The sequence below is a fragment of the Halichoerus grypus genome, chromosome 1 (genome assembly GCF_964656455.1).
Source record: "Halichoerus grypus chromosome 1, mHalGry1.hap1.1, whole genome shotgun sequence".
NCBI classification, from domain to species: Eukaryota; Metazoa; Chordata; class Mammalia; order Carnivora; family Phocidae; genus Halichoerus; species Halichoerus grypus.
The window spans coordinates 79,459,295-79,483,499 of NC_135712.1; the positions used below are offsets into that span (position 1 = coordinate 79,459,295).

Consider the following 24,205-nt stretch of genomic DNA (forward strand, 5'->3'; position numbering starts at 1 on the left):
TCAAGTGCTGGAGTTGTCATAATCACTTACATGCGACCTTCATCAAGTTACTCTTCTAAGGCTTAGTCTACTCACCTGCAAAATTGGGATATAATATTTTATTTGTTTCCTATGGTTGCTGTAGCAAATTACCACAAACTAAGTGGCTTAAAACAACACTGATTTATCATGTTGCAATTCTGGAGGTCAGAAATCTGAAATAGGTCTCACTGGACTAAAATCAAGGTATCCTCAGGGCGGCATTCCTTTCTGGAGTCTCTAGGGGAAATTCCATTTCTTTACCTTTTCCAGCATCTAGAGGTTGTCTACATTCCTTGGCTGAGGCCCCCTTCTATCTTTAAAGCCAGCAGTGGCCAGTCAAGTCTTTCTCTACATGGCATCCTTTTGACAGTCTCCTTCTGCCTCCCTCTTCCACTTAAAATAATCCTTATGATTATATTGGACCCACTCAGATAATTCAGGATCACCTCCCTATCTCAAGGTCAGCTGACTGCCAATTTCAATTCCACCTGCAACTTTAATTGCCTTTTGCCATATGAATTAACATATTCACAGCTTCCAAGAATTAGAACATGGACATTTTCAAGACAGAATTCTGTCTACTACAAATACCTTACCTAAGTACCATAGAATCATTCTGAAGCTCCAGTGAAGCAATGCATTTAAAGTGCTTATTACAAAGGCTTGGCACATTGATACTAGATTATTATTATTATCATTATTATTATTATTTACATTATTACAAAAATAGATCCTACATCAAATAATAGTCATCTTGGATGACTCAAGCCCTTACTGAGATTTGGTGATTCCCTGAAAGGGACAGATAAATATCTATTGGTCATAGGACATGAGTCATCAATACAGCAATATATGACGTGCTTTTTTCTCTTCACTTATCTTGATAAAATTTTTTCAATGCATTTATCATTATTTAATAATATATCATAAAGTATGATTACATAATACATTGCAATATCATTGTAAATAATTTGTAGTGGCGCCTGGGTAGCTCAGTCAGTTAAGTGTCTGCCTTCGGCTCAGGTCATGATTCCAGGGTCCTGGGATAGAGCCCCATATCGGGCTCCCTGCTCAGCAGGGAGCCTGCTTCTCCCTCTCCCTCTGCCTGTCGCTCCCCCCTGCTTGTGCGCTCGCTCGCTCTCTCTCTCTCAAATAAATAAATAAATAAAATCTTTTTTAAAAAAATTAAAAATATTCTATAAATAAATAAATAAATAAATATTTTGTAAAGTTCAGAAACATTAAAGAAGAAACAAATCACTCATAGTGCCATCACTCAAAAACACAATATTACCTTTTTGGTGCATTTCAGCAGTTTACTTGATACACGTATTTTTAAATATTTGTGATAACATGTTTTTATAAAGTTATATGTACCATTTCTCAAAACAACTTTTCTTTATATGAGTAATTAAGGCTTATTGTGGAAAAAATCTTATTGTCCCCCAGGAAATAAACACTGTTAGCATTATAATATATTTTTTCCATACTTGCACTGTACAATTTTATTTACTTGAGATCACACTGTGCACACTGGTTTAAAACACAGTAGGGGCATCTGGATGGTTAAGTGTCCAACTCTTGATTTCCGCTCAGGTTGTGATCTCAGGGTCCTGGGATCGAGCCCTCTATTGGGCTCCATGCTCAACGGGGTGTCTGCTTGAGGATTCTTTCCCTCTCCCTCTGACCTTCACCCCTTGCACTCACTCTCTTCCCTCCCCCTCAAATAAATAACTCTTTTTTAAAAATACTGTTAACACAGTAACATTTACAGGTTTTGGAGGAAAGTGGATATAAAGGAGCTGATTAGAATGAGTTTATCTGCAGCGGGAATTTTATTAGTCTTCTCTAATTAAAAAAAAAAAATCCCAATGATTTTGTTCAGTCAATATGAGAGTTTTAAAGATATCATTACTCAAGTCCCTTTGCAAGTGAAATAACTATTTGATATGTTACGCAACTCTACTTTTGTGGAAGGGAAATTTGAAAATTTGACTCTCTTAGCACAGTCGGTACGTGGTTTTGCTGTATTGGAATAAGACCAGTTTGTGTTTTATGTGACGATGAGAGGTAACAAAAGTTGCCATCTGAACTATGCAGTGGTTTAGTGGCTTAAGCACACAGAATATCTGGGTATTTATTAAAGTCCTTAAGTGGTGGTTTTCCCAACGTAATCAGCATTGCTCCAACCTACACTGACAATGAGAGCCATCATTTTTTAATGTTTTCAAGAATTTCACGTACATTATTTTTAACTGGCACAACTCTCCAAGTATAAGGTAAATATTGTTGATCCATTTTACAGATGAGGAAATTGAGGCTCAGAGAGATGATGCAGCTTGCTCAAGAACATACACCTAGGTAACAGGGGAACTGCTATTAAAACCTAGGTCTGTCTGATTCTGCAGCCTCCACTGATCCTGTTGCACTTCCCTGCATCTCTGGATGCCCAGTTTGGTGCCCCATGACCAAGGAAACACCCAAGAAAGAGACTAGAGAAGAACCACAGAGATAATTAACAGCCCCATGAGAAAAACTTAAATAAACCAAAATCTTTTTTTTGGGTTTTTTTTTTTTTTTTTTTTTTTTTTTTTGAGAGGAAAAGCAGAGAATGTGTTGGGACTAGGCCTCAAGTGTGTGAAGGATTCACAACAGGAAATACTGACCACACCTTACTCTTCATCTCAGCTCAGGAAAGAATGAGAGGGGGAAAATGTGTTTCTAAAGTGAGGAATTGCTGTTTTGGATGGGAGGAAGATTCTCCTGGCCTGGAGACCTATTAAAGGCTAAAATGAGTTACTGAGAGAAGTTGTGGAATATCTTTCAAAGGTTTCTAAAAAAAGGAGCCAGACTCATTCATCTGGATGACAAACACATCATCTTCTCTGAGCCCAGGGGTGAGCTTATGGTACCCACTGAATGAGAACCCTCTGCCTCCCACCCAACAACCAACTGGGGTGCCCCCTAGGAGACCTTTACCTCCTTTGTTCCTCAGCTCCCAGCTGGTCCCCACGATGTCCCCTCCTCAGGATTTTCTCAGCAGGCCCCTGGCTCTTTGTTCTCAGACCCTCAGTTTGGCAGCCGCCCATGTTTTTGTCCTGATTCTGTCACACAAGGACTTGCTGCCACACTCCTTGTCCCATTTTATAGAATTTAAAGTCACTTGCTTTGCCTTTGGGACCCTTTATAAGCATCTCCTCCTGAATGCCAGTTTAACCTTGTCGTTTGCTTGTTCTGTTGCTCTGCCCTTCCCCACTCCACCCTTAACTTCTCAGTCTAATATGGCATCTCCTTCTGGGGCCTGATCATCACCCATTGTTTCAAAATGCAGTCCAAAATATTCGAAACATTCTCTCCCTGACCAACCCCAGCCCTGGCCTCCACTTTCTCTTATAATCCACCTACAAGGTTTTTGACGCATTTTTTCTCACTTTGATTTATCCTCTTTGTCTTCTCTAAGTCATTGTTTTGATGCTAAACTGTTATCTCTCCACCTCATTCCTAAGCTTGCTCACTCAGAGAAGTGAACCCTTCTTGGGATCCACTGACCTAAAAGCAGAAGCATGGTGCTGAGCATGTTCCCTCATTTGGCCAAAATGTGCCGAGCATCTATTCTGTGTCAGTATAGTTCTAGGACCGAGGAAATATGGATTACCGCCCCTACTTCCAGGAGCCCATGGGTCTAGTTGGGAAGATGAGCATATCCAGAAGCTATCACCAACTATATTAGTTTCCTAAGGCTGCCATGACATATTACCACAAACTGGGTGGATTCCAACAACAGAAATTTATTTCTCCACAATTCTGGAGGCTAAAAGTCTGAAATCAAGGTGTCAGCAAGATTGGTTCCTTCCCAGGCTCTGAGGGAGAATCTGTTCCATGCCTTGCTTCTTGCTTCTGGTGGTTGCCAGCAATTCTTGGCGTCCCTTGGCTTGTAGCTGCAAAACTCCAATCTCTGCCTTCATCTTCACATGCATTCTCCCTCTGCGTCTCTGTGTCTGTCTGTCCAAATTTCTCTCTTCTTATAAGGACACCGAGTTATTGGATTTGGCCCACCCTAACCCAGTATGACATCATCTTAACTTGATTACATCAGCAGAGACCCCGATTTCAAATACAGTCACATTCACAAGTACTGGGGTTAGGCCTTCAACAGAGCTTCTTGGAGAACACAATTTAACCAACCAGACCCACCCTCCCTCAAGCCCTCACAAAAGAAGGAAATTCAACGTAATATGGTGGGCTTTGTTTGAACAAGGAGCCATGAATAATGAGTGTGTTGTGGGAGCACCTAACTGAGAAAGTGGGATTCAACTTCAGAAAATGTTACATTTGAGCTTGAGAAAGAAATGGGAATGTCCTGAGGAAAGAAGGAGCCAGGTGCATGTTAGGAAGAGAGAAGCAGGCTGGGCAAAGGGCAGACGTGCCATGCAAGAGGACGCTGGATGTGAAGAGAGAGGCGAGCAGTTCTGAGGTGGGGTGGGAAGGCAGGTGGGAGGCAGCCGTGGCATGATCTCTATGCTGTGCACGGGAGACATGTTATCCTATAGGTGAGTGAGTGGATGGGGAGGTGGGCAGTCAGCAGATACTTTCTGAATAGGTCAGTGAAGGAATGAATTATCTTGCCAAGTGTTTCCAGATCCCAAATTTCAGGGCTCCTAGGAACACGGGGACCTTTATACTGAAATGTATGGGTGTACAGGGTGTTAGGTCAGAGAGAGAAGAGACGAGGTAAGCCTCAGGGAGACAGAAAGAAGAGGGCTGTCAGGAGAGAGGCAAACGTGAACAAGCTCTGCTAACCTGGGGGAGTTCATGCAAATCAGGGCCAAGAAAACTGTGGAAACCAACCACGGGGCTTTTTTCCCAAGCCCTGAACTGTGAAGCGTGCTGTTTGGTTGTGGAAGTAGAAATTCATATTGAACAAAATTCCACACGTCATTCTCTCTTCCTCACTACCACGATTTCAGATTCTCTCAAGCAGAAGTTGACTTAGGTGGCCTCTAAACTTAGCTGAACATGGTTTTTCTTTGCTTGGTTTTTTATCTCCAGAGAAAAGAATATCAGAGTTTATTATCCCTCTGTTATACTTTACTAATTAGAACTTTGAAGAATTATCATCCTTTTACATTAGGGACGTTTCTATCATACACCAGAGTCCATCTTTATATTTAGAGCTGATGTGATTAGCATATTCGGTCTGATATATTTTCCTTAAACTGTTCATACTTGCACATGTTTAATGAAAGAGAGATTGAAAAACAGTAGATATTCTCAAGAAAGATTCAGATGATTAATTTTAATTCTTCGTTTAAAACCACATTTACTAAAGACCGTTTTAATGCCTTTGTTATTTGGCCAAAGGAAATTTTGAAAGCAGCCTTTTGCTGTACTTATCAGGAAACTGAGTAACTCTCTGGTGAAATAAGTAAATTATCTCTCCAGAAACCCTGGGCAAATGGCTTTACAACTCCGTATGTTAGGCTGTGTTCCCCTCACATGAAATGTAGATACTAATCCCTGGGTTTCACAGCATCCAAAAATCAGAGCTGAGTTTCAGCTTCCACCCTGCCTCTTACTTACTCTCTGCCCTGGGGAAAGTTACTCACTTCTCTGATTCTTCATTTTCTGGTGTGTAAAATGGAAAGTACAGCTATCTCACAGGATGCATCTGAGAATGAGAGTAGATAAATGAGTGGATTTGAAATGTTTCAGACATTGGTGTGATACTGTTGATTCTTATGGGAATTTGTAAGAAGAACGTGTAACAATATATAAGCAAGTACACTGTAGCCTCTCTCATTTACAGTTAATTCTTAACTGTAATAATAACTTGCAGACTCCAAGCTTTGGACCGGCCCTTAGGTTTCAGCCCCTTTCCCAGTGTAAGCATCCTTCTGTAAACACCCCTCTGACAGGGGTCATCAAATCTCTACTTTGAAGATTATAGATCTCTACTTTGAAGATTGAATGAGTGTTTAATTTCTTTTTTCTTTTGGCTTTACCACTTCACCTTTTACTAAGAAAGCAGTTTCCCTATCTTCCAATGCTCTTCAATGAAAGAGAGGCTCTCTTCATTCCAGGAATGTACTTATACCCTCCAACTGCTAAAGTGTCAGGAACTTACATAAATGCTGCATAGTCATGTTTATTGGACCTACACTTAGATTGAAATTCCTCATTGTCTAATAACAAGATGTTTTCTATTCCGTTGAATGAAGAGTCCCTTTAATCTCAAAAGTGGGCCTTCTTGGAGAGCATTCCAAAGTGCCAATCAAGCCAAGTACCCTACCCTGCCTTTGAACTCAGTGGGTTGAAAGTGTGTCTGCAACCTCCAGTTTTGGATTACCACAGGGCAAGAGGTGGTAGGAACATCATGGGTGAATTAAAACCCCAAACTGTTAGTATTAGTGAAACTTACTTGAGCTATCAATACATTCCTGTTAATTAGCATTCTAATTCATCAGGTTCTCCCTTTCCTCTTCTGTATCACCTCGTCCCCGAACTTGGGTAGGGAGAGGAATAGAGGCTGCTCATAATCACGGTTTCTGCAACATGTGCAGGGATGAGGCAAAGATAATAAACAGGATGCCCTCTGACTTGAGCTGATGACCTGGTTCATGATTTGTACTTTTAATTCTGCTCTCCACTGAGCTAGTGATAACTATACTAAAGAAAAATGAAACCGCCAACAACAAGCTAATGAGTTAGAAAAGAAGAGATTTGAGGACTGGATAATAATCTGTCCTTTAATAATCAAGACTTGATAGCATAATGTTAGCATTCATAATAACCATCATTTGTGCAAAGTGGAAAATTCAGGGAAAAGGTAAACATGAGCTTAAGCTACTTCTTCAGTAAAGGACAAGTTCATTACTTGGTGTTCCATGCTCGTCAAACAATTGATAAGCCTACCCTGTTATGCCTGACCTGTAAACACACAGCAACTGAAAATATTTTTTCTCTGAAGAGGTGGACTTGGGTGATACTGTTTTTCTGTGCATATATCAGTGCAATGCCAATGGTTTCAGTTCTTACTCTGCTGCAACTGGTCAACCCTTGACATTAGACACATATTAGGACTCATGGCCAAAGGTACCAGCAGCTCAAATGGGAAGAATCAGATGGGGAAGGAGGTGGGAGAGACACTTTTGAGGCAGCTCCTAGGAAAATTCCTCAGAGGAAACTACGAAGGTCTCTGGGAGGGGTCACAAATCCAAATGGCAGCAGAGGCTGGGTAGCTACTGTAAGTGAGGGAGGTGAGAGGACGTGGGGCTCTAGGGAGTGGTGGGGACTCTAGCAAACTGGAGAGCATGTGCTCTGTGTCATGGGAGCAGCCAGCACTCAGCTCCAGCCAATTGCTGCCCAGTTGGAAAGCAACCCAGTATCAACAAATGTGATTTCTCAAGAGAAGCTGGGCTCCAGGTGTTTTATGTAAAATCCTCCAATTTAAGAAATCATGGTGCAAGTCAAATAAACACATTTCCAGGCCTTATAAGGTCCGTGGACCTCCCAAGTTGTCACATTACTGCTCAAGAAATATAACCTTAGGCATGTGATGGGGGCCAATTATTTCTTTTTCTTGCTTGACCTTGGTCACAAATTATTGGTACTGCACATGTAAATTGGTCTCCTACCAGAGGAGCAAATGAATGGGCTTCAGGAAGCTTAAGAGATCAGTGTATTTGCATTGATGAAGGGTTTCTAGGTGGCCTAAAAGAAATGATCCAGAAAGAAAATGAACTCAGAAGGTCAAGGGGACATAAAGTAAGGTCAGAGTCTGACTAATAAATAGATATAACATGGAAATAAAGAGGAAATGCCCCATCCCTGTTTGGGGAGAAAGAACAAAAGTCTGAGACTGTATCCAAGGAGAACAGACTTGGACCTTCTGGAGAAGGGAAAGCAGGACAGCCAGCAGACTCATCATAGGTTTAATGAGAGCCGATGAAAGTAGCTTCTTAGGCTGTGTGCCTCAAGCATGCATCAAAGCAGCATTGGTGAAAGTGCATTCTGTGGGATGTTAAAAGGAAACTCCCAGGAGGGTAATCATCAAATCCACTTGGGAAATTCCCAGTTAAGTATATTTCTTTTCTGTAGGATATTATAGAGCCTTTAGTATAGTTTCTAACCTATTTGTTGACACATGCAAAAGCAAGATACTGAGTTTCCGAAATTTGACCATAGAATTCCCTTACCACAGAGCATCTTATGAAACCAATATTTTGCTGAATTGACTTTGATGAAAACCCCTGCACTAGAGACAAAAGGGGGTACACATACTCCTATAACCCCCTCCTGCCTGTGGGTGTGGGGGCAAGTAGCACATCCAGAAGAATCCTGGTCAGTATCTCTAGTGACTCTGGTGTCTTGCATAGGAAATGAAGGGACGTGGGGCAGAGGTGATGCTCAAGCCTCTTCCTCAGCCACGAGTCATGATTTTAGAAGAAACAGGCACATATGGGGAACACAGAGCTGCTCCATGGCTGATCTGAGACCATGGATCGAGCTCTTCTGGACCATCAATCTCAGTGCTGGACTGACAGGCCCCTGGCAAGGAATCAGGAGCTCATCACATAAACCAAGAGGAATATTTTTGGCCGGAGCCTTGAAGACCAAACAGGAGAGCTTTAAAATGAGATTGAAAGGGGATAAAGTAGAATGTTCAAATGAAACTCTACAATCACAGCCCATGGAGGGGCAGCAGGTGTGAGCTAGAAATAAGAAGCCTGGCAGAGGAGGTGCCAAGCGGTTCTCCCGAGGAACCGGCAGGCAGGAGCAGTGGGGTCACACCCACAGCGGGGACACGTTGGCCAGCTGCGTGGCGAGGGGGCAAAGGGAACGGGTTGGGTTTCTCTGGGGAGCGAGCGTGACCTCCGAGAGACAGCAGAGATTTGGTGGGGTTGGACGCACAACCAGAATGCCATGCTCATGAGGGGGATAAGTTCACATGACCACAGTCACTGCACTGCATACACAAGTATCAGGAGGCACAAACATCAGAGTGGAGGCAAAGCCGAGAGCATATGGATGAGATTTTCTAAAGGGCAAAATAGAAAGGATTCTGCTGGCAGCGTCTACTACAGCCTTCTCAGGCAGAGTGAGGCTCTGGCTGGTGCTTTCCTAGTTCAGATTTTTAAAACTGGCAACAGGAAGAAGATGCAATAGGGATGGGAAGGGGGTATTTATCCAGGCATCTGCCCCATCTAATGAATCGTTAGCTTGCCTTGCTAACAATTTCATGACTTAAAAGGTAGAGGAAGCAAGGTAGCAACTAGTTAGTCTGTATTTAACTCTGACCAGGAGGTGTCCGGCTGGTTGGTGGTGTGGAAGGCACAGGAAACTTAAGAAGAAGTAACCAGATCATCGTCTAGTTTTATGATAGCAGAAGGAAAAAATAGGATGCATACCTACGTTGTGCCCTGACTCAACTTCCTACCTCTGCTGCTTCCCACTTCCCTCTGGAACCTCCTGTCCCATTCTGAGAACTCCAGCCCAGACTTCAGGGTGGCCACCAGGGATTTGAGGACACGAGAGTCGCCATGTCCCTTTCCCAGGAAAGCAAAGGTTCCCCAATCCAAATTCAGCAAGAAAGGTGCACCACTTGTATTTCAAATTGGAATTCAGAATCCATGAGGCCACAAAGCCAGTTTTATACCTGGCAATGGAGTTCTGTTGTGCTATTATTCCAGGGTACATCATACAGCCCGTTTTGAACATTCCCAACAACCCTGCAAGGTAGATAATATCATCCCAATGCAAGATAAAGATACTAAGGCACAGAGACTAAATGACTTGCCCAAGGCTACATGGCAAGTAAGGGACTGACCTGTGGCTTGAACCCGGGCCTTTCTGGCTTCCAACCAGAGCTGCTTCAGCTCCACCTAGCTGTCTCCAAAACTAGATAGCTAATGGGTTACTTGCCTTTTGTAGGTTAGCCTGGGAACCCAACCTCACATAACATTGTTTCTATGGGGAAATGTGCTCAGAGTGACAAACAACTGGCTTAACCAAGGAACTTTTGTAACCTGACCTGTCATAAATCTGGCACAGCCTCACGTTCAGAAAAGCTGGTTGTGGGAGAGAGAGAAGAGAGCAGCCTCATTCATCACCTCAGAAACTCTGATACGATTCCAGTCCAGCTTTGCATTTTGAAGGAACTACAGTCTCAGATGCATGGATAGAATAACCACCGAGTGTAGATGTGAGGACCACGGGAGGGGGAACCCTTTGGTTTGTAAAACAGCTAGTGCAGCTCCAGCACACAATAAACACTGGGTAAGTGGGGACTGAGATGATTCTCGACAGCTGGAGGGGGAGCTGGACGGAAGGGTGTGCAGAGGGAAGGCAAAGCTCTGCTGTCTCTCTGTCAGGGGCCCACCTGGTGGTCAGAGTAAGGAGCAGGTGTGGACCTGCTTCTGGGGTTGTCTCTACTTGCCCGGATGGTTTTTAGTTTCTAGCCTTGGTTGCTCAGGACCTAGGAAATGGCCTTCCTGGACACGAGCTCGGTTCCAGCAAAGTGCCCTGTCTTTTCTAGGCATTTGGGACTTAACGTTTTAATCAGCTATCCCCATCTGCCTTCGAAGACCAGTCTCCCGGGCTGATGGATGTGTGAATGCTGGTAAAGCATAGTTCAGAATCAAAAAAGTACACAACAGGGGTGCCCTGCTGGCTCAGTTGGTAGAGAATGTGACTTTTGACCTCAGGGTCGTAAGTTCAAGTACTACATTGGGCATCCTACTTAAAAAAAAAAAAAGGTACACAACAGCTAAGCACTCATTACAGAACCTTGAAGACACACATCGCCACCTGCCTTTGCCCCCTTTCCTCCAGGCACAGGATTTCTTGTCCCGGTACTTGGCTTTGCTCTCTGGAACTGGGAGAGCAGGCTTACTCAGAGCCCTCTAGCATCGGCCAAATTGGCCTGAGGGGGATTCTTGTTCCACGAATAAATCGTCAAAGGAAGAAAAGATTGCTAAAAGCAGCCAAACTCTGAGATTTTTAAATTTTTATTTTATTTTTGGATGGGGGAAGGGAGCGATTTTCTCTTGGCCAGGGCAGATACTGACTGGAAAAACACTCCAGACCCTCAGGCCCTCAGGAGAGGAAAACTCTAGCTGCCTCACCAGCTGTCGCTCCGGAGGGTCACCCCCAAAGTGGCAGGACCATGTGGTGGCATGCACATCCCTGCGGCAGATGTCAAATCGGGCTGTGGGGCTTCGAGAGACACCATCACCTCAGAGAGGCCATGTCTGTGAGTGTGCTCAGTAGCAGAGGATCAGAGAAGACTCCCTGTGTTGGCCTGTGTGTGTGCCTTCGCGCACATGCACACACACACACACACACACACACACACGTGTCCTCAGATGCTACAGTGGGGGAGGATCAGATTTCAGACTTTGGCAGGCTACATGCTGGAGTCCTGCCCTTAGAAGGAGATTTTGTCAGGTGCCAGACAGAAATGGGGAGAGCTTACCAAAGGAGAGTATGTCCGAGTCCACAGAAACAAACTGTGTTGCATGAAAGAGAAGGGTCATTGCTCAGAGGGGGTAGATTGTCTGGACCGCAGACTCCATCAAAGTGGTGGAGAAGCTGCCCAGTGGGTTTGGCCCTTTGTTACTTTGGGAGAAGAGTGGAGACCAGAGGCCAATAAGGAGGCCCAGACCACAGACTCTGTGGAGAATAGTGCCACGGGACCCTGAGCCACCAGAGCCGGCCAGCCTAGAGCTGCACTCTCTCGGCCATGCCCGTGGCTAGGTAGATACAAGCAAAGCCAGCCCATAAGCACCCCTGAGAATGGCTGGCGGCTTTGTATTCACTAGCTCCACTGAAGTGGTTGACTTTTCCACTTCTCTCAGATGCACCCCAGCCATAGCAACAGGAGCCAGGGCAGGTGGAAAGGTAAGGGACATGGACTAGAAGTTGGGAGCTGGGCCTTGGATTCCGGCCAGTGCGTCACCAAGGACTGGTCTCAGCTTCCTAATCTGTACCATGAGAAGGCGGCTCTGGCTTAGGAGAGAACCACCTTCCAGAGCTGGTATGGACTAGCAGTTCTGCATGTACCCTCTTATCGTCAAATAGTGCACTATTTTTCTTCATTCCTCATCGCTCACCACCATGGGTGCCATATTGAATAAGACTTCGGTCAGCCATTAAGCTTTTCCAAGTAATAATTTGTTTTCCCATTTTTATTATTCAACAACATCCATTTACTATGCAATCGGTGCCTGTGGTTACCAAGAGGTGACCAATGTAATTGGTTTAATTCCATTCCATGGCAAAAAATTCGAACCTACTAGTTAGCCTATGCAGTCTTTATTACGAGTAAATGCACAAATACTGTCTCACATTAAGAAATATTGACAGCAACTCATGGATTCCTTTCATACTTTGGAAGATTCCTTGGAACCTGTGATCTTCTGGCTGGGAATCCTCGGACCCCAAGGCCCCTTAAGTGCAAACGATCTGTCATCTGTGATTTTACAGGTAATTTTTCACACATGAAAATGAGCTAAGAAGTTATTAAGGTGATTATAACATAGGTTATTAAGAGGATTCCATATTTATATTGTAAAACACATGCTAGGCATGTTCTTCCTCCTCTCTTGCCCTTTTTGTTTCCTTTAGTTCCTTCTTGAGCTCTTCCCTCTTTTTTGTTCCCCACGTTTCTACCCACCCCCTCCTGGTCTCTGGTCTCCAGGCCTCCAATCTATTCACCACCCTAGATTTTCCTGAGTGCCATGAACACCAGTCTGTCCCCACTATGGAAAACAGCCAGCAAATACCTTGCCCCTCGAAGCCGAAATACACTGAGCCAAGACAAATCTGTTGGCAGGAACAGTGGGCACAAGAGTCACACTCGGAGAACAAAAACAGCTATTTATAAAGCCTCCTTCCTGATTGCTGGGGGGCTCACTTTCCCTTATAGCAGAGGGGCCACTGCCCCCTCTTGGAAAAGATTCTTCCATGCACAGCTCCGTGCCTGAGGGTCATGGACTGCCCATTCCAGGGAGCAGTGAGAACAGGGGACAGCATGCAGGGTGGATTAGATGTGGTGACAGGCTCTCTGATGGGCCAGGGCAGCTGGGTGTACGGGTGACACAGATGGTCTCTACAGCACCTGTGAGGGGACAGTCACAGGCCCCATATAGGACTTATATCCTGGCCTTAGAACCAAGTCCACCTGCCTCGGCTCTTTTTTTTTAAACCTTTGATCTAAACTTCAGTTAACACAATTACTGAACTCCCAAAGGCACTTGGGATTCAAATAGTGTAAAATGTTAACAGATAAAGTATTCTTACTATTATTACTAACCTTCATCAACCAATTACAATTCAGCTCAGGTTGCATTTGCTCTTTCTGTGTTATCACATCTGTTGGATTTTGCTAGATTATTATTTACCTTAGTAACCTGACACTAGTCTACTGTCTTCAGTAGGAGTAGCAATAACACCACCAATAACTCAACAAACCTCTAAGAGTAGTAACTGAAATTCTTTGCTTTGTTTTTTAATTGAGTTGAACCTTATGAAAATTTATAATTAATGTGCTGAAGTAGCCTGTTGGCCAGCTAGAGTTTTCCCCAGATGTGTAGATTTTGGCCTTTTAAAAAATTTTATTCGGGGGCGCCTGGGTGGCTCAGTCAGTTGAGTGTCCAACTCTTGGTTTCAGCTCAGGTCATGATCTCAGGGTCGTGAGATCCAGCCCCATGTCCGGCTCCATGCTGGGCGTGGAGCTGCTTGAGATTCTCTCTCCCTCTCCATCTGCCCCTGCTCTCTCTCCCCCTCTCTAAAAAAACAACCAAAAAATGAATTTGTTGCCAACTTTAATAATCCGATTTTACATAAAACCGTATTTCTGGCTTCTCTTTAAAAGATGGCAGTTCTGGCAGTACTGGGGCCCACACCCCAACATGGCGGCAATGTGGAACACATGGGCTCTCCCACCCTGTCCTTTATCTCGCATTGTTCAGGGAGCTTGGAGAAACCTTAGAAATCAGCCGCTCCAAGCCCTTCATTGTGATGAGGAAATGGAGGCCAGGACACCCTGAGTAAGTCATGGTGTCACATGCCGATGTATATGAGAACTAGGCCTACAAGGCCGATCCCCTGCTGGCTGGCCCAGCACGCCCTCCACCACATCAGTCCGCCCCCTTCACACAACACAGAACCCCATCTTGTGGGGAACATCTGCTTGACAAGGCTGACAAAGAAGGCCTGACTGACTGAGTCATGACCCACTCAGGGAACCTGATTATCAAAGTCCAGACCACAAAGAGGAATACCATCACTTCAAGGGCTCCTATTTCTAGAAATAGCTGTAGTGTCCTCTTTGTAGCCTTCTAAGCCCAAAGAAATGTTTTCATGACTTCAAAAGTCTATTGCCCTTAAAACTTCCTAGAATATCAGAAAAGGGCCATCAGAAGCTTCATTGCCTTTGTGGGTAAAAATGCCCAGCAGCTAGCTTGGTTTTACTTGTGGACATCCTTGAAAACGGGCTATTCATAGGCTGTCGGGATGATGACTGAATCCAGCCCTAAATTGCTGACAAATACAAAAGAACATTTTTAATTAGTCTCATTTTGCCCTCATCTGTCAAATGAGAGATTCAACTCACTAGTGTGCAATCGATGTTATTTTCTTATAAAGCTGGGGGAAATTAAGAAAACCCAGAAATAGAATCAACCCACGGCGTCACTGCTGCTGATTGTCTCTCCTCCATGTGACTAAAAGTCGCTTGAGGAGCCCCGACAAGGGTCTTCGGCCTCACGGATGGGCTCACCTGGATAGTAGTTTCGAGGCTGACAGTGCACCTGGGAGTTGTGTGGACGTGGAAACCTGCCCCAGGACAACTGGTTAAGGATTAATCATCTCCAGCTAAAAGGTGATTATGAGAAGGAAAGATCTGGTGAGCCAAAAAAAACTCAGGAAGAGAGATGCGGAAAAAGCATTCCGGAAGTCACTAAAACATTGTTAGCTTTATTTTCTTCAAATACATTGGCTGTCTAAGATAAACTCCCCCACCCTATTCTGCCCCTCCGCCTGCAGCCGTAGGGGAATGAGTCTCTCAGTGATTGCATCTCCTAGTAACTAGAAAGAACAGTTAGTGAGTACTTCCCATGCATTAAACACTGCTTGGTGCTCTGTATTTGCCACAGGACCTTCACAATTTTGTTGGATAGAAAACAGTATTCCCGGGCGCCTGGGTGGCTCAGTGGCTTGAATGTCTGACTCTTGATTTCAGCTCAGGTCATGATCTCCGGGTTGTAGTGCTCTGCACTCAGCACAGAGTCTGCTTGTCCCCCTGCCCCCCCCAAATAAAATAAATAAAATCTTTGTAAAGAAGAAAATAATATTCCCATTTTGTAGAAGAAATGAAGCTTCGAAGAACTCCTATCACTCACCCAGGTGGCAAGTGGCAGAACACTAGCCTCTCGGATCCCAAATGCAGGTGAAACACAAAAACCAGCGCCATAGGCAGCAGCAGTAACCGTCTAGCAAGGGCTAACCGTCAAGCGTCTGGGGAGGCATCTTCAAAAGAGACGAAGGAACACTGGCGTTCAGGCTCTGGTTGGCAGGGTGGGGTAGGGGCTGCATCTCCCACTGCCAGTCATAGAGTATCACATGCCTATAGGCTTTTACCAAAGGCTTTGGAAAGGTGCTGGTGCTGGTCGAGGAATGGGTAAAAAGGGAAGGTGAGGCAGGGGAGAACGCACGTCAATCTGTGAATTTTTTATTGGTAGCAACAGGACCTATTCATAGACTTCTTCTGAGACTGGAAAGAGATAATATATGTAAAATGTTTAGCAGAGTACAAAATCAAGAGGCCAGAGCCTAGTTCCAGATCAACAAAAAAACCCGTAGCACTCCATGCTATACAGATCTGCTCTGACAGTGTAGATAGACCCTAAGAATCCCAGTTGCTGCTCCCCTGGTGTCTTGGTGTGCAGTGATGGGCTTTTGGTTTCCCTCCTGAGCTTACAGAGGCTGAGAAAGGGGGCAACCAGGAACCTGCAGGGAGCCCTGCCTCAGATACGCCTACCAGTGAAATCCTTGGCAACAACACCACAACATGTATAAAGAAAGGTTCTGTCTTCTCTTCTCTTACATCACTTGGCTTGAAGCCAGCCTCCACCTCAGGGCCCACCAGTAATGGCTGACCTCAGTCAGGCAGGGTGCTGGGAGCCATCTTAACCTGATCAACCTTTATCCCAGTAGAGGTCCCTTCCTTTCTCTAGCTCGACCCCCACGGCCCCAGCCTTCGTACTTGCAACCATTTTGGTGGCTGGGACAGAGACAACCAAAATAATCCCCCTTTATATTTATCTCAAATAAGGCCAGTGGCTATTTTTCTGATTAAACACATAAGTGACCTTCTTCATTATGAGGAGAGTACTTTGATTACTGGCAGGGCATCAGCAACATTCAATCAACAAACAACATGTAGAGGGGATGAGGGCCTTCCGGAGGTCGGGACCTGTTGTAGATGATTTCACATGTCTCTTAAACTGGTTTGCCTTCCAGCTTTCCTTGTTGCACTCTGTGTTGGGGATGGCCCCAGGGCCCTGCCCCTACCCAATTTCTGGGTGAGCTGAGAGAAGGCAAAGTGTAGGGTGTCTTGGAGCATCTTTACCAGGGTCGTTCTGGTCTCCCTGACTCTGTGAGACTGTATAGGTTCAAAATCAGGAGGTTCCTGTGGAAAACCCAGTCCCAACTCCTCTGGAACTCCCCTGGCCCCTGGGAGGGCCCTGACGCTCTGCATCAGACAACATCTCCTAGGATATAATGTAACCACTGACACCCCAGGTCCCCAAGTGCATCTGTTTAACAACCTGGGGAAGGAGAACCACAGCAGTCTAGGAAGCACAATAGGAACACACAGCACCACACCACAAAAGCCCACTAAAGTTGGTGGCCGGGTAGCAAAGCACAGCCAGGGTTGAGCGCCACTCTGCACTAATTCGCCTTGCAACCTTAGACAACTTACTTATCCTCCCCAAGTCTTAGTTCCCTTATACGTAGCAACTCATAGGGTTCTTCTGAGACTTGAAAGAGACAGCATATGTAAAATGTTCAGCAGCCATGGGCTATAGGCCACGGAAATAGAATGTATTCACTTCTAACTAGAACGTGCCTGAGTTAGAAAAAGAAGTAAAAGCTCTTAAATTTTGGACACATAGTCTCCTGTGGGTCAAAGGTCGAATGTTAGTGTCTGGGTGAAGCTATTAAAAGTATGTAAGCTCTGTGAGGCCAGAGACTCTTATTCGTTACTATCTCCAAGCCTTACACAGTGCCTGGCCCACAGGACGGCTCAACAGGTGTTCTGTGGGCGGATGCATGGACAGAGAGGCCAGAACACCAAAGTACTGCCCTTCAGTTATAAAGAGGACCACCACTGGAGCATTGATTTCCTGTGTCCCTCTCTCAGTGGCTAGCATCTGCCATTTCCCATGCTAAGACAAAAACTTGGGTGTTACTGCGACGACTCTTTCTCATTCCCTCCTCACGACCAACGAGCTTTGTCAACTCCACCTCCTAAATTTTTGCTTCTGAGTGCATTCTCTTCTCCATAACTCTACTGTCACTACCTTTGTTCAGGCCCTTCCCAGTTTGTTCTGGATTTCTACACCACCTCCAAACCACTCTCTAGGCCTCCAGTCTGTACCCACCCCTTCCAAGCCACTCTCCACACTTAGGACAGAGTGATTTTTAAAAAGCACAGATTTGATCAGATCATTACTGCCCCCCCTACCCCCCCACTCCACACTAGCAGCGTCATGTAAGGATGGTCCATGACACTATAGACTTAAAGATAAAGCCCAGACACCTAAGCGTAACATCCCCAGCCTTTACAAACCTGCACCTACCTGCCTCTCCAGCCTTACCTGGCCAGTCAGCAGCCCACTCACCTTGAGTTCAGGTCACCTGCAGCAAGTTTATGCTCTCTGTTGCCCTGCGCCATTGCCTAAGCTTCTTCCTCTGCCTGGAATGTTCCACTTTCTCTGTTCTCTTCCACATTCTTTGGAACTCAACCTTGGCATTGCCCCCCTAGGTTGCTTTCTCTGATTGCCCCTGGCCTCACTAAGAATTGGATGTCCCTTCTCCTAGGTAACCCCAGTGCTTAAAGCTTAGCTCACAACTCCATGATCTTTTTCCTTGTCTGTCCTTCCTAGGTGCCTGGCTCATGTAGTGCTGTGTTTTGTTCTTCAGTATACCTAGCAGACCCCCATCTAGACCCCCATTCAGTTCCGGCACAATGAGTTTCTTGGACTCTGATAAATGCTTTGTCTCACACCAAACATGCACTTTCTCAGAAGCATATTCCTAATCAACATCATGTCTTTGGACAATCGTGTGACCAGTCAAGATAATTAACCAAGAATTAGGGTGTGGTCTGTGATCTGGAAAAACCTATTGGAATAAACATGTGGAGAACATATGTTTCTAACCACAAGTCAAGACACATGATCCAACAAATAGGATCACATCTTTTCCTGTCCTAGAAAAGTGTGCACGTATAATGTCTGTAGCCACCCAAATTGATCTGTCATTTTTGCCCTACTATGTTATCCAAATATGTCAACTCAAGACATTGAAATAATAGCCAATATGTAAGTAGCTAACATTCTTGGTGAGCTTGCTGTGCAGCCAGCATTATGTGAAGTGCTTTGCAGTTGCCTCATTTTATCTTCTCACTTACACTTTGAAGCAGATCTTTTTATCAACTCCATTTTATAGATGAGGAAACTAAGGCTTAATGCTTGCCAGAGATTACACAGGCAGCAGCAGACATCTTACCAGCCATGGACGAGGAGTCTGTTTGATCCTCTCAGTCATTCTGCTACACTGACCTGACCATGACCTCTTAACCTTATTAAATCATCAGAAGAGCCACTTCTGGGCAAAAATAGCTGGTGGCTTCCGGAAATTTTTATTAAAACTCTAAATCTCCTGGCAATAACTTTCAAAAGTCATGATTCAGACCAGAAGTGATATTTGAAAATGGAATCACAACACAGGTCTCTTGGCTACAGAGATGCTTTCGCTGCCGGAGAGGAATGCTCAACCTTGACATTTATGACAGTCTGTGTTTTTCCTGTCCCTGGGTCTTTTGCCATCATGGTCTGTGGAGAGGCGTTGACCCTCATTTTATCCTTCCTGAGGAATCCTCTCTGTCAGGTTTAATCAGTCCGTTCTGGTCCTTGGTCGTCACTTCATTGGTAGCTAGAGGAATGCTTCTTAAAGTCATGACAACTGACCACCTGCATAATGATCCCCGGGGCACTCATGCCTCTTCCTGGGCCCCATCCCATAATTATCGCAGGGACTCTCTACAGATCGAAGCCCAGGAAGCAGTATGTTAATCACATTCTCCAGGCAATTCTTATGAATACTAATGTTTCAGAACCACACATCTGTCTCCGCATCCTCACAGCACCAGGTGTGATCCCTGGACCAGCATCAGCAGCTGGTTAGAAAACACAGAATTCTCAGGCCCCAGTCCTGAACGCCTGAATCAGAACCCGCATCTTAATGAAGTCCCCAGGTGATCTGTATTCACATTACTGTGCCTACAGAGAACCAGTGATCTAGAACAGTGTTCCATATTATTTTTCACTTCATGGCAGGCGTAGAAAACAAAAACACTTGTTTGGCATACAGATAAGAATGCCCACTGTGACAGTGGGACTCAGCTGGCCCTAGACCCCAGCCTGGCTGCACCGAAGACCGAGGGGATTGACAGTCCAGGCGTGCCTGATTGCAGCACACTAGTTGAGAAGTACCAGGCTACTTAAAAGTATACCCGGTTCTGCTAACTTTCTTCATTAGGCAGAACTCCCTAAATTTTGCCTATTCTTATTTCCCTCGTTACTTATTCTTTCTTTTCATACATACATAGAGTCAGAAAGGCTACTTCCCAGTCAACTGGGTCTTAGAAATCGTCATGCAATGGAAGAACACAGTCTCATCATCTTTATGTTCTCTTTGAGAAATGCAGAGATAAAAGTTGTCTTTTATTCTGAAGACTCATCTACTATGGCCCAAGGAATACTAGGAAGAAGTAAGAGCCTTCTTCCCTCCAAAGAATGCTCCATTCCTCTTAGGCCACAAATCTGAGGATGGAGGATCAGCAGTGCACAAGGTGGCTTCCTGTCCTGAAGAATGTGCCAAGAAAAATGTGATTTTGTTTACTCCTTCCTTAGCAAAATCTGCCAGCTTATCAACTGGACAGGTGTCCCTTCTCTTAGCCAGCCCCTCAATAATGGGATGACAGGTAGGATGGAAGGAATGGAAGACCAGCAGACACACTTCTTGGTGAGACCATCTGATATAAATGACCAAGTGTCAGGGCACACCATCTGACTTTGCCGAGCCCCCAGCTACATGGGAATCCCTTTCTTTTCCCCCCACTAAAGAAAATGTTGAAAATTTTTAAAACTCAAAATGGTGAGCTCTTACTTTGAAGCAAATGACAAGGTCTTCTCCTAAATGAAGTATTTCTGTGACCTAAGCAAATGTAATTGAGGAAGAGGTGGGCGGGGGGAGCTCTTGCTACCAAACAACTCACTTTTTTTCTTCTCTTTCCACCTTGTCTGCAAATCTGTGTCTAATTCTCTCCACTCTGCTTCCGTCAGGCAGAGCATAGACAGAGCAGCACATGTTTTGCCTGGTTTTGTGTAGGACTCTATCTTCTCTGCCCCGAGACTGTATATACCTCAAGTCTCCAAAGTCTGTCTGATCTTCCCTTTGTGCCCCAACGATACCCAAGAGAGGGCTCTACCAATAGTCCCTCTGCATTAGCAGTAGAAAGGACCACGATCCAAGCATGATGTCACTTGCCACCTCTGGCTGATTTTCAGAGAACTTTTCCCTTGGTCCAGGTAAGGAGGCAAGCACACCTTTCTCCTGCTCTGACCAGGAAGTTCACAGCCGTTGGCGGTTCAGCCGAGTAGCCATGATGTCTAAGAAATGAAAGCGTTTTTCTCTAAGGTCGTAGCCGGAACAGTCAGTGAAAAATGTCTACCCCCGATCGTCTGATTAACAAGCGCTGAAAACATAGGAGTGGGGAATGCTGAGGGCTTGGGCCTCCCAGCCCCAACAGCGTAGCTATTTGACACAACCGTTTCAAAGACAGAATATTGAGCCAGCTTTCTGCTTCACGGGGCAGGATGAAGAACAAGCTGTGGTACTTTGAATTTGGCACCTCAGAGACCTTTGCAGCCACCTGCAAGAAGCTCCACGACCACATAGAGTTGGAGGTAAGGCTTCCCAGGCCTTGGTTCTGGTCCTGGACTGTCTCTCACACATACCCTCAGGACATGTCCCTGGGGTCCTTAAGAAGTGATCCAGAGTGGAGTCCATTTGTTCTGTTTCCATCCTGTTCCCAGAGACCTCTGCAACCTCCCTCTGACCTGCCTTCCTTGGCCTGTCCAGGGAGGCCTTGGGGCTCTGGGGCCTAGAGGTCCATTCCTGTCCTCAGCCCTGTCCCCACCGTGGCCTTGCAGTTCCCCCTTTTCAGAGAGGCCCAGACATATTTGCAGCCAGCACAGGGAGACAGGCTGCTTGGAGGGGGAGAGGGGGGCCGAAAATGTCCCAAGGCCGGTATAGGTCTGGGAGCCGGCAGCCGCAGGGCAGATATCTCCCAACTCACTCGGCCTCTGCTGTCACAGCTGCTTCAAGGAGCCGACTCAGTGGTACCCAGGGTCGGCTTTGTGGGTGTGCAGTTGCTCAGACGGGCCTCCGGTTAATGTTCTTTGTGTCACTGTCCTGAAATTCTTGATAACTTTTTAACAGAGGGCCCTGCCTTTCCATCGTGAACTGGGCCCCTCAAATTCCGTAGCTGCCCCTGTTGGCACTCTCATGTTTTCCTACCTCTCCCGGCACTTGCAGCAGCCTGCCTCACACGGGCTTGCCTGAGGCTTCCCTCCCGCTCAGCCCACCCCTGCTGGGCTCCCCTCAGAAGTCTCTTCACCGCTAGGAGAAGGCCTCCTTGGTCTCTGGCCACAGGACAGCCCAGACGTCTGTGCACACCAGCCTGTCTGCTCTGCGGGGCCTCAGGCCGCAGGTTCCCCGGCCCTCAGCTCTCAGCTACCAACGCGTTCAGCTGGGATGGGCTCCCCCTGGCCCACCAGCGTTGTCCCTCAGCCTGCATTAGCAGTCAAGTGGGGCCTGGGCACCCCTTGGAGGAGGAGCATTTGGCCTAAAGCAGTGTGGGAAAGCCCTCTATTCCCTGTGGAAGGCAGCCTGTGCTCACAGGGAGTTTTCACAAAAACACAAAGCCGGAGAGTCTCTGCTTCCATTTGACTCATCTGCCTGCCCCTCCCCTTCGGGTGCCGGGTTACCACCCCCAGGGGGCTAATCCCTGCAACTTGGGCCCAGCTCAGTCTAGAGGACAGAAAGGCCCGGGAGCCAGGGCCGTGTGTTCCCAGGTGGGACCAGCTACCCCTGGGAGAGGCCGAGGAGCTAGCCCACGGTCTCTAACCCACTGCCTGGGAGCTGCAGTGGAGGAGGAGGGGGGCCGGGCTTGGAGATGGAGCCAGGCCAACAGAGACGCACGTGCATTTTTCCTGTTGGCGTGATCGTCTGGTGGGGTCTCTTTAAATCTACCCCAAGTGAGGGACAGCCCTGGCCTCAGCACTGCCAGCTACAGACGCACAGCGCCTGCTTGTTCTCCCTGCAGCTGGCCTTGAAACTGTGCCCAGGACAGAGCAGCTCAGCTCCCCTGCCTCTGCAGCTCGCCCTGCCCATGGTTCCCTTTGGGTCCAAGACACAAGGGCTCTTCCTCAACCACAGAGAGGGCTAGTGGGCTCGTTGCAAAAGACGCGGGGGACCTCTGGAGGGGGTGGGGTTGTTCCATCTACGGGTTGTTGGGGGCTTGCGGGGGGAGCATTTCCTGTGTTCCTTATCTACCCATAATGAGTCTTTTTAGTATTTATTCATGCGGGGAGGGGGTCACGTGCAGGCCGTTTCCAACAGCCTGCAGGATTGGGGCAGGCACCGTTATTGCATCAGACAGTGGTGAGTGGACGGTCCCGTGCCCTGTGATCCAGAGGAGGACAGAGAGGCAGATGGGATGGGGGGCGTGTGGGGGACAGGGGCTGGGCGGCCGCAGAGCATCACGGGTAGATGTGAGAGCACTAGGAGCCTCGGGGAGAGCATGAGCAGAAGCTGGCAAAGTGACCTGCTAAAGTAGCCACTACACACAACAGCCCAGGCCTGTGAGGACCAGCACACTCCTTGGTTCGAGGTCAGTGACCCCAAGAATAACCCCTATAGGGGTTTCTACTACACATCACTGTTTTCAAAACCCTATCTCGGCTCATTGCATAGTCACACGACAACCCGGTGAGCTGCGCTGGCCAGGTGTTATTATCCTCATTTCATGGAAAAGCAAGCGGAGGCACAGAAGTTTAGAAGGGTAAACAGAAGGAAGAGAAAAGTACAAAGGGAAGAGGAAAAAGTCAGATGCTTGGACTGCCTACCATTATGTGTCCTCATTTGACACAAGCACCCAGTGAGGCAAGTATCTTCACATTTTTTAAATAAAGATACTGAGGCTCAGATACATTAAGTGACTTGACCAAGATTCTATTGCTGGAAACTAGTAAGAAGATTCTAGGTCTCCTGGAATGAGTTTAGCTTAGAACTCACTAAAAAGAGATCTACCTTGAAAGTGCTAGAAACTCCGTGAATTCTTCAGCATGGATGCACAGTTTCTTCCTCCTTTGTTGAATGTGGGCCCATTTGGTTCCCTCTCAGCCGAAGCAGCTAGGTGGGTCTGCTAAGAAATGCTTTAAAAGAACAGAAGACACAGTCGTTCTAAACGGCTCCGTTTAGAAAGGAATGGGTTCAACCATGAGAGACGAAGGACTCTGAAAAACAAACTGAGGGTTCTAGAGGGGAGGGGGGTGGGGGGATGGGTTAGCCCGGTGATGGTTATTAAAGAGGGCACGTTCTGCATGGAGCACTGGGTGTTATGCACAAACAATGAATCATGGAACACTACATCAAAAACTAATGATGTAATGTATGGTGATTAACATAACAATAAAAAATTAAAAAAAAAGAAAGAAAGGAATAGGTTCATGCTGGACCACAGGAGAGTCAGAGTTATGCCTTCAAGTTTACAAAAGGCTTTCCCATGCAGCATCTCATTTCATTCTGATCCTCGGAACATCCAGGGCAA

At 46.1% G+C, this 24,205-nt stretch overlaps 1 protein-coding gene across 4 annotated transcripts in view; it reads left to right on the forward strand.

Moving 5' to 3' along the window:
* Nucleotides 1–24,205, forward strand: part of DGKG (diacylglycerol kinase gamma) — a 206,002-nt gene that overhangs the window by 117,309 nt on the left and 64,488 nt on the right. For all 4 annotated transcript variants that reach the window (XM_036066663.2, XM_036066662.2, XM_036066665.2 and 1 more), the window contains one exon: nt 21,188–21,278. In XM_036066663.2, coding sequence (XP_035922556.1) covers nt 21,188–21,278 — 91 coding nt within the window. The remainder of the gene's footprint in view (nt 1–21,187; nt 21,279–24,205) is intronic.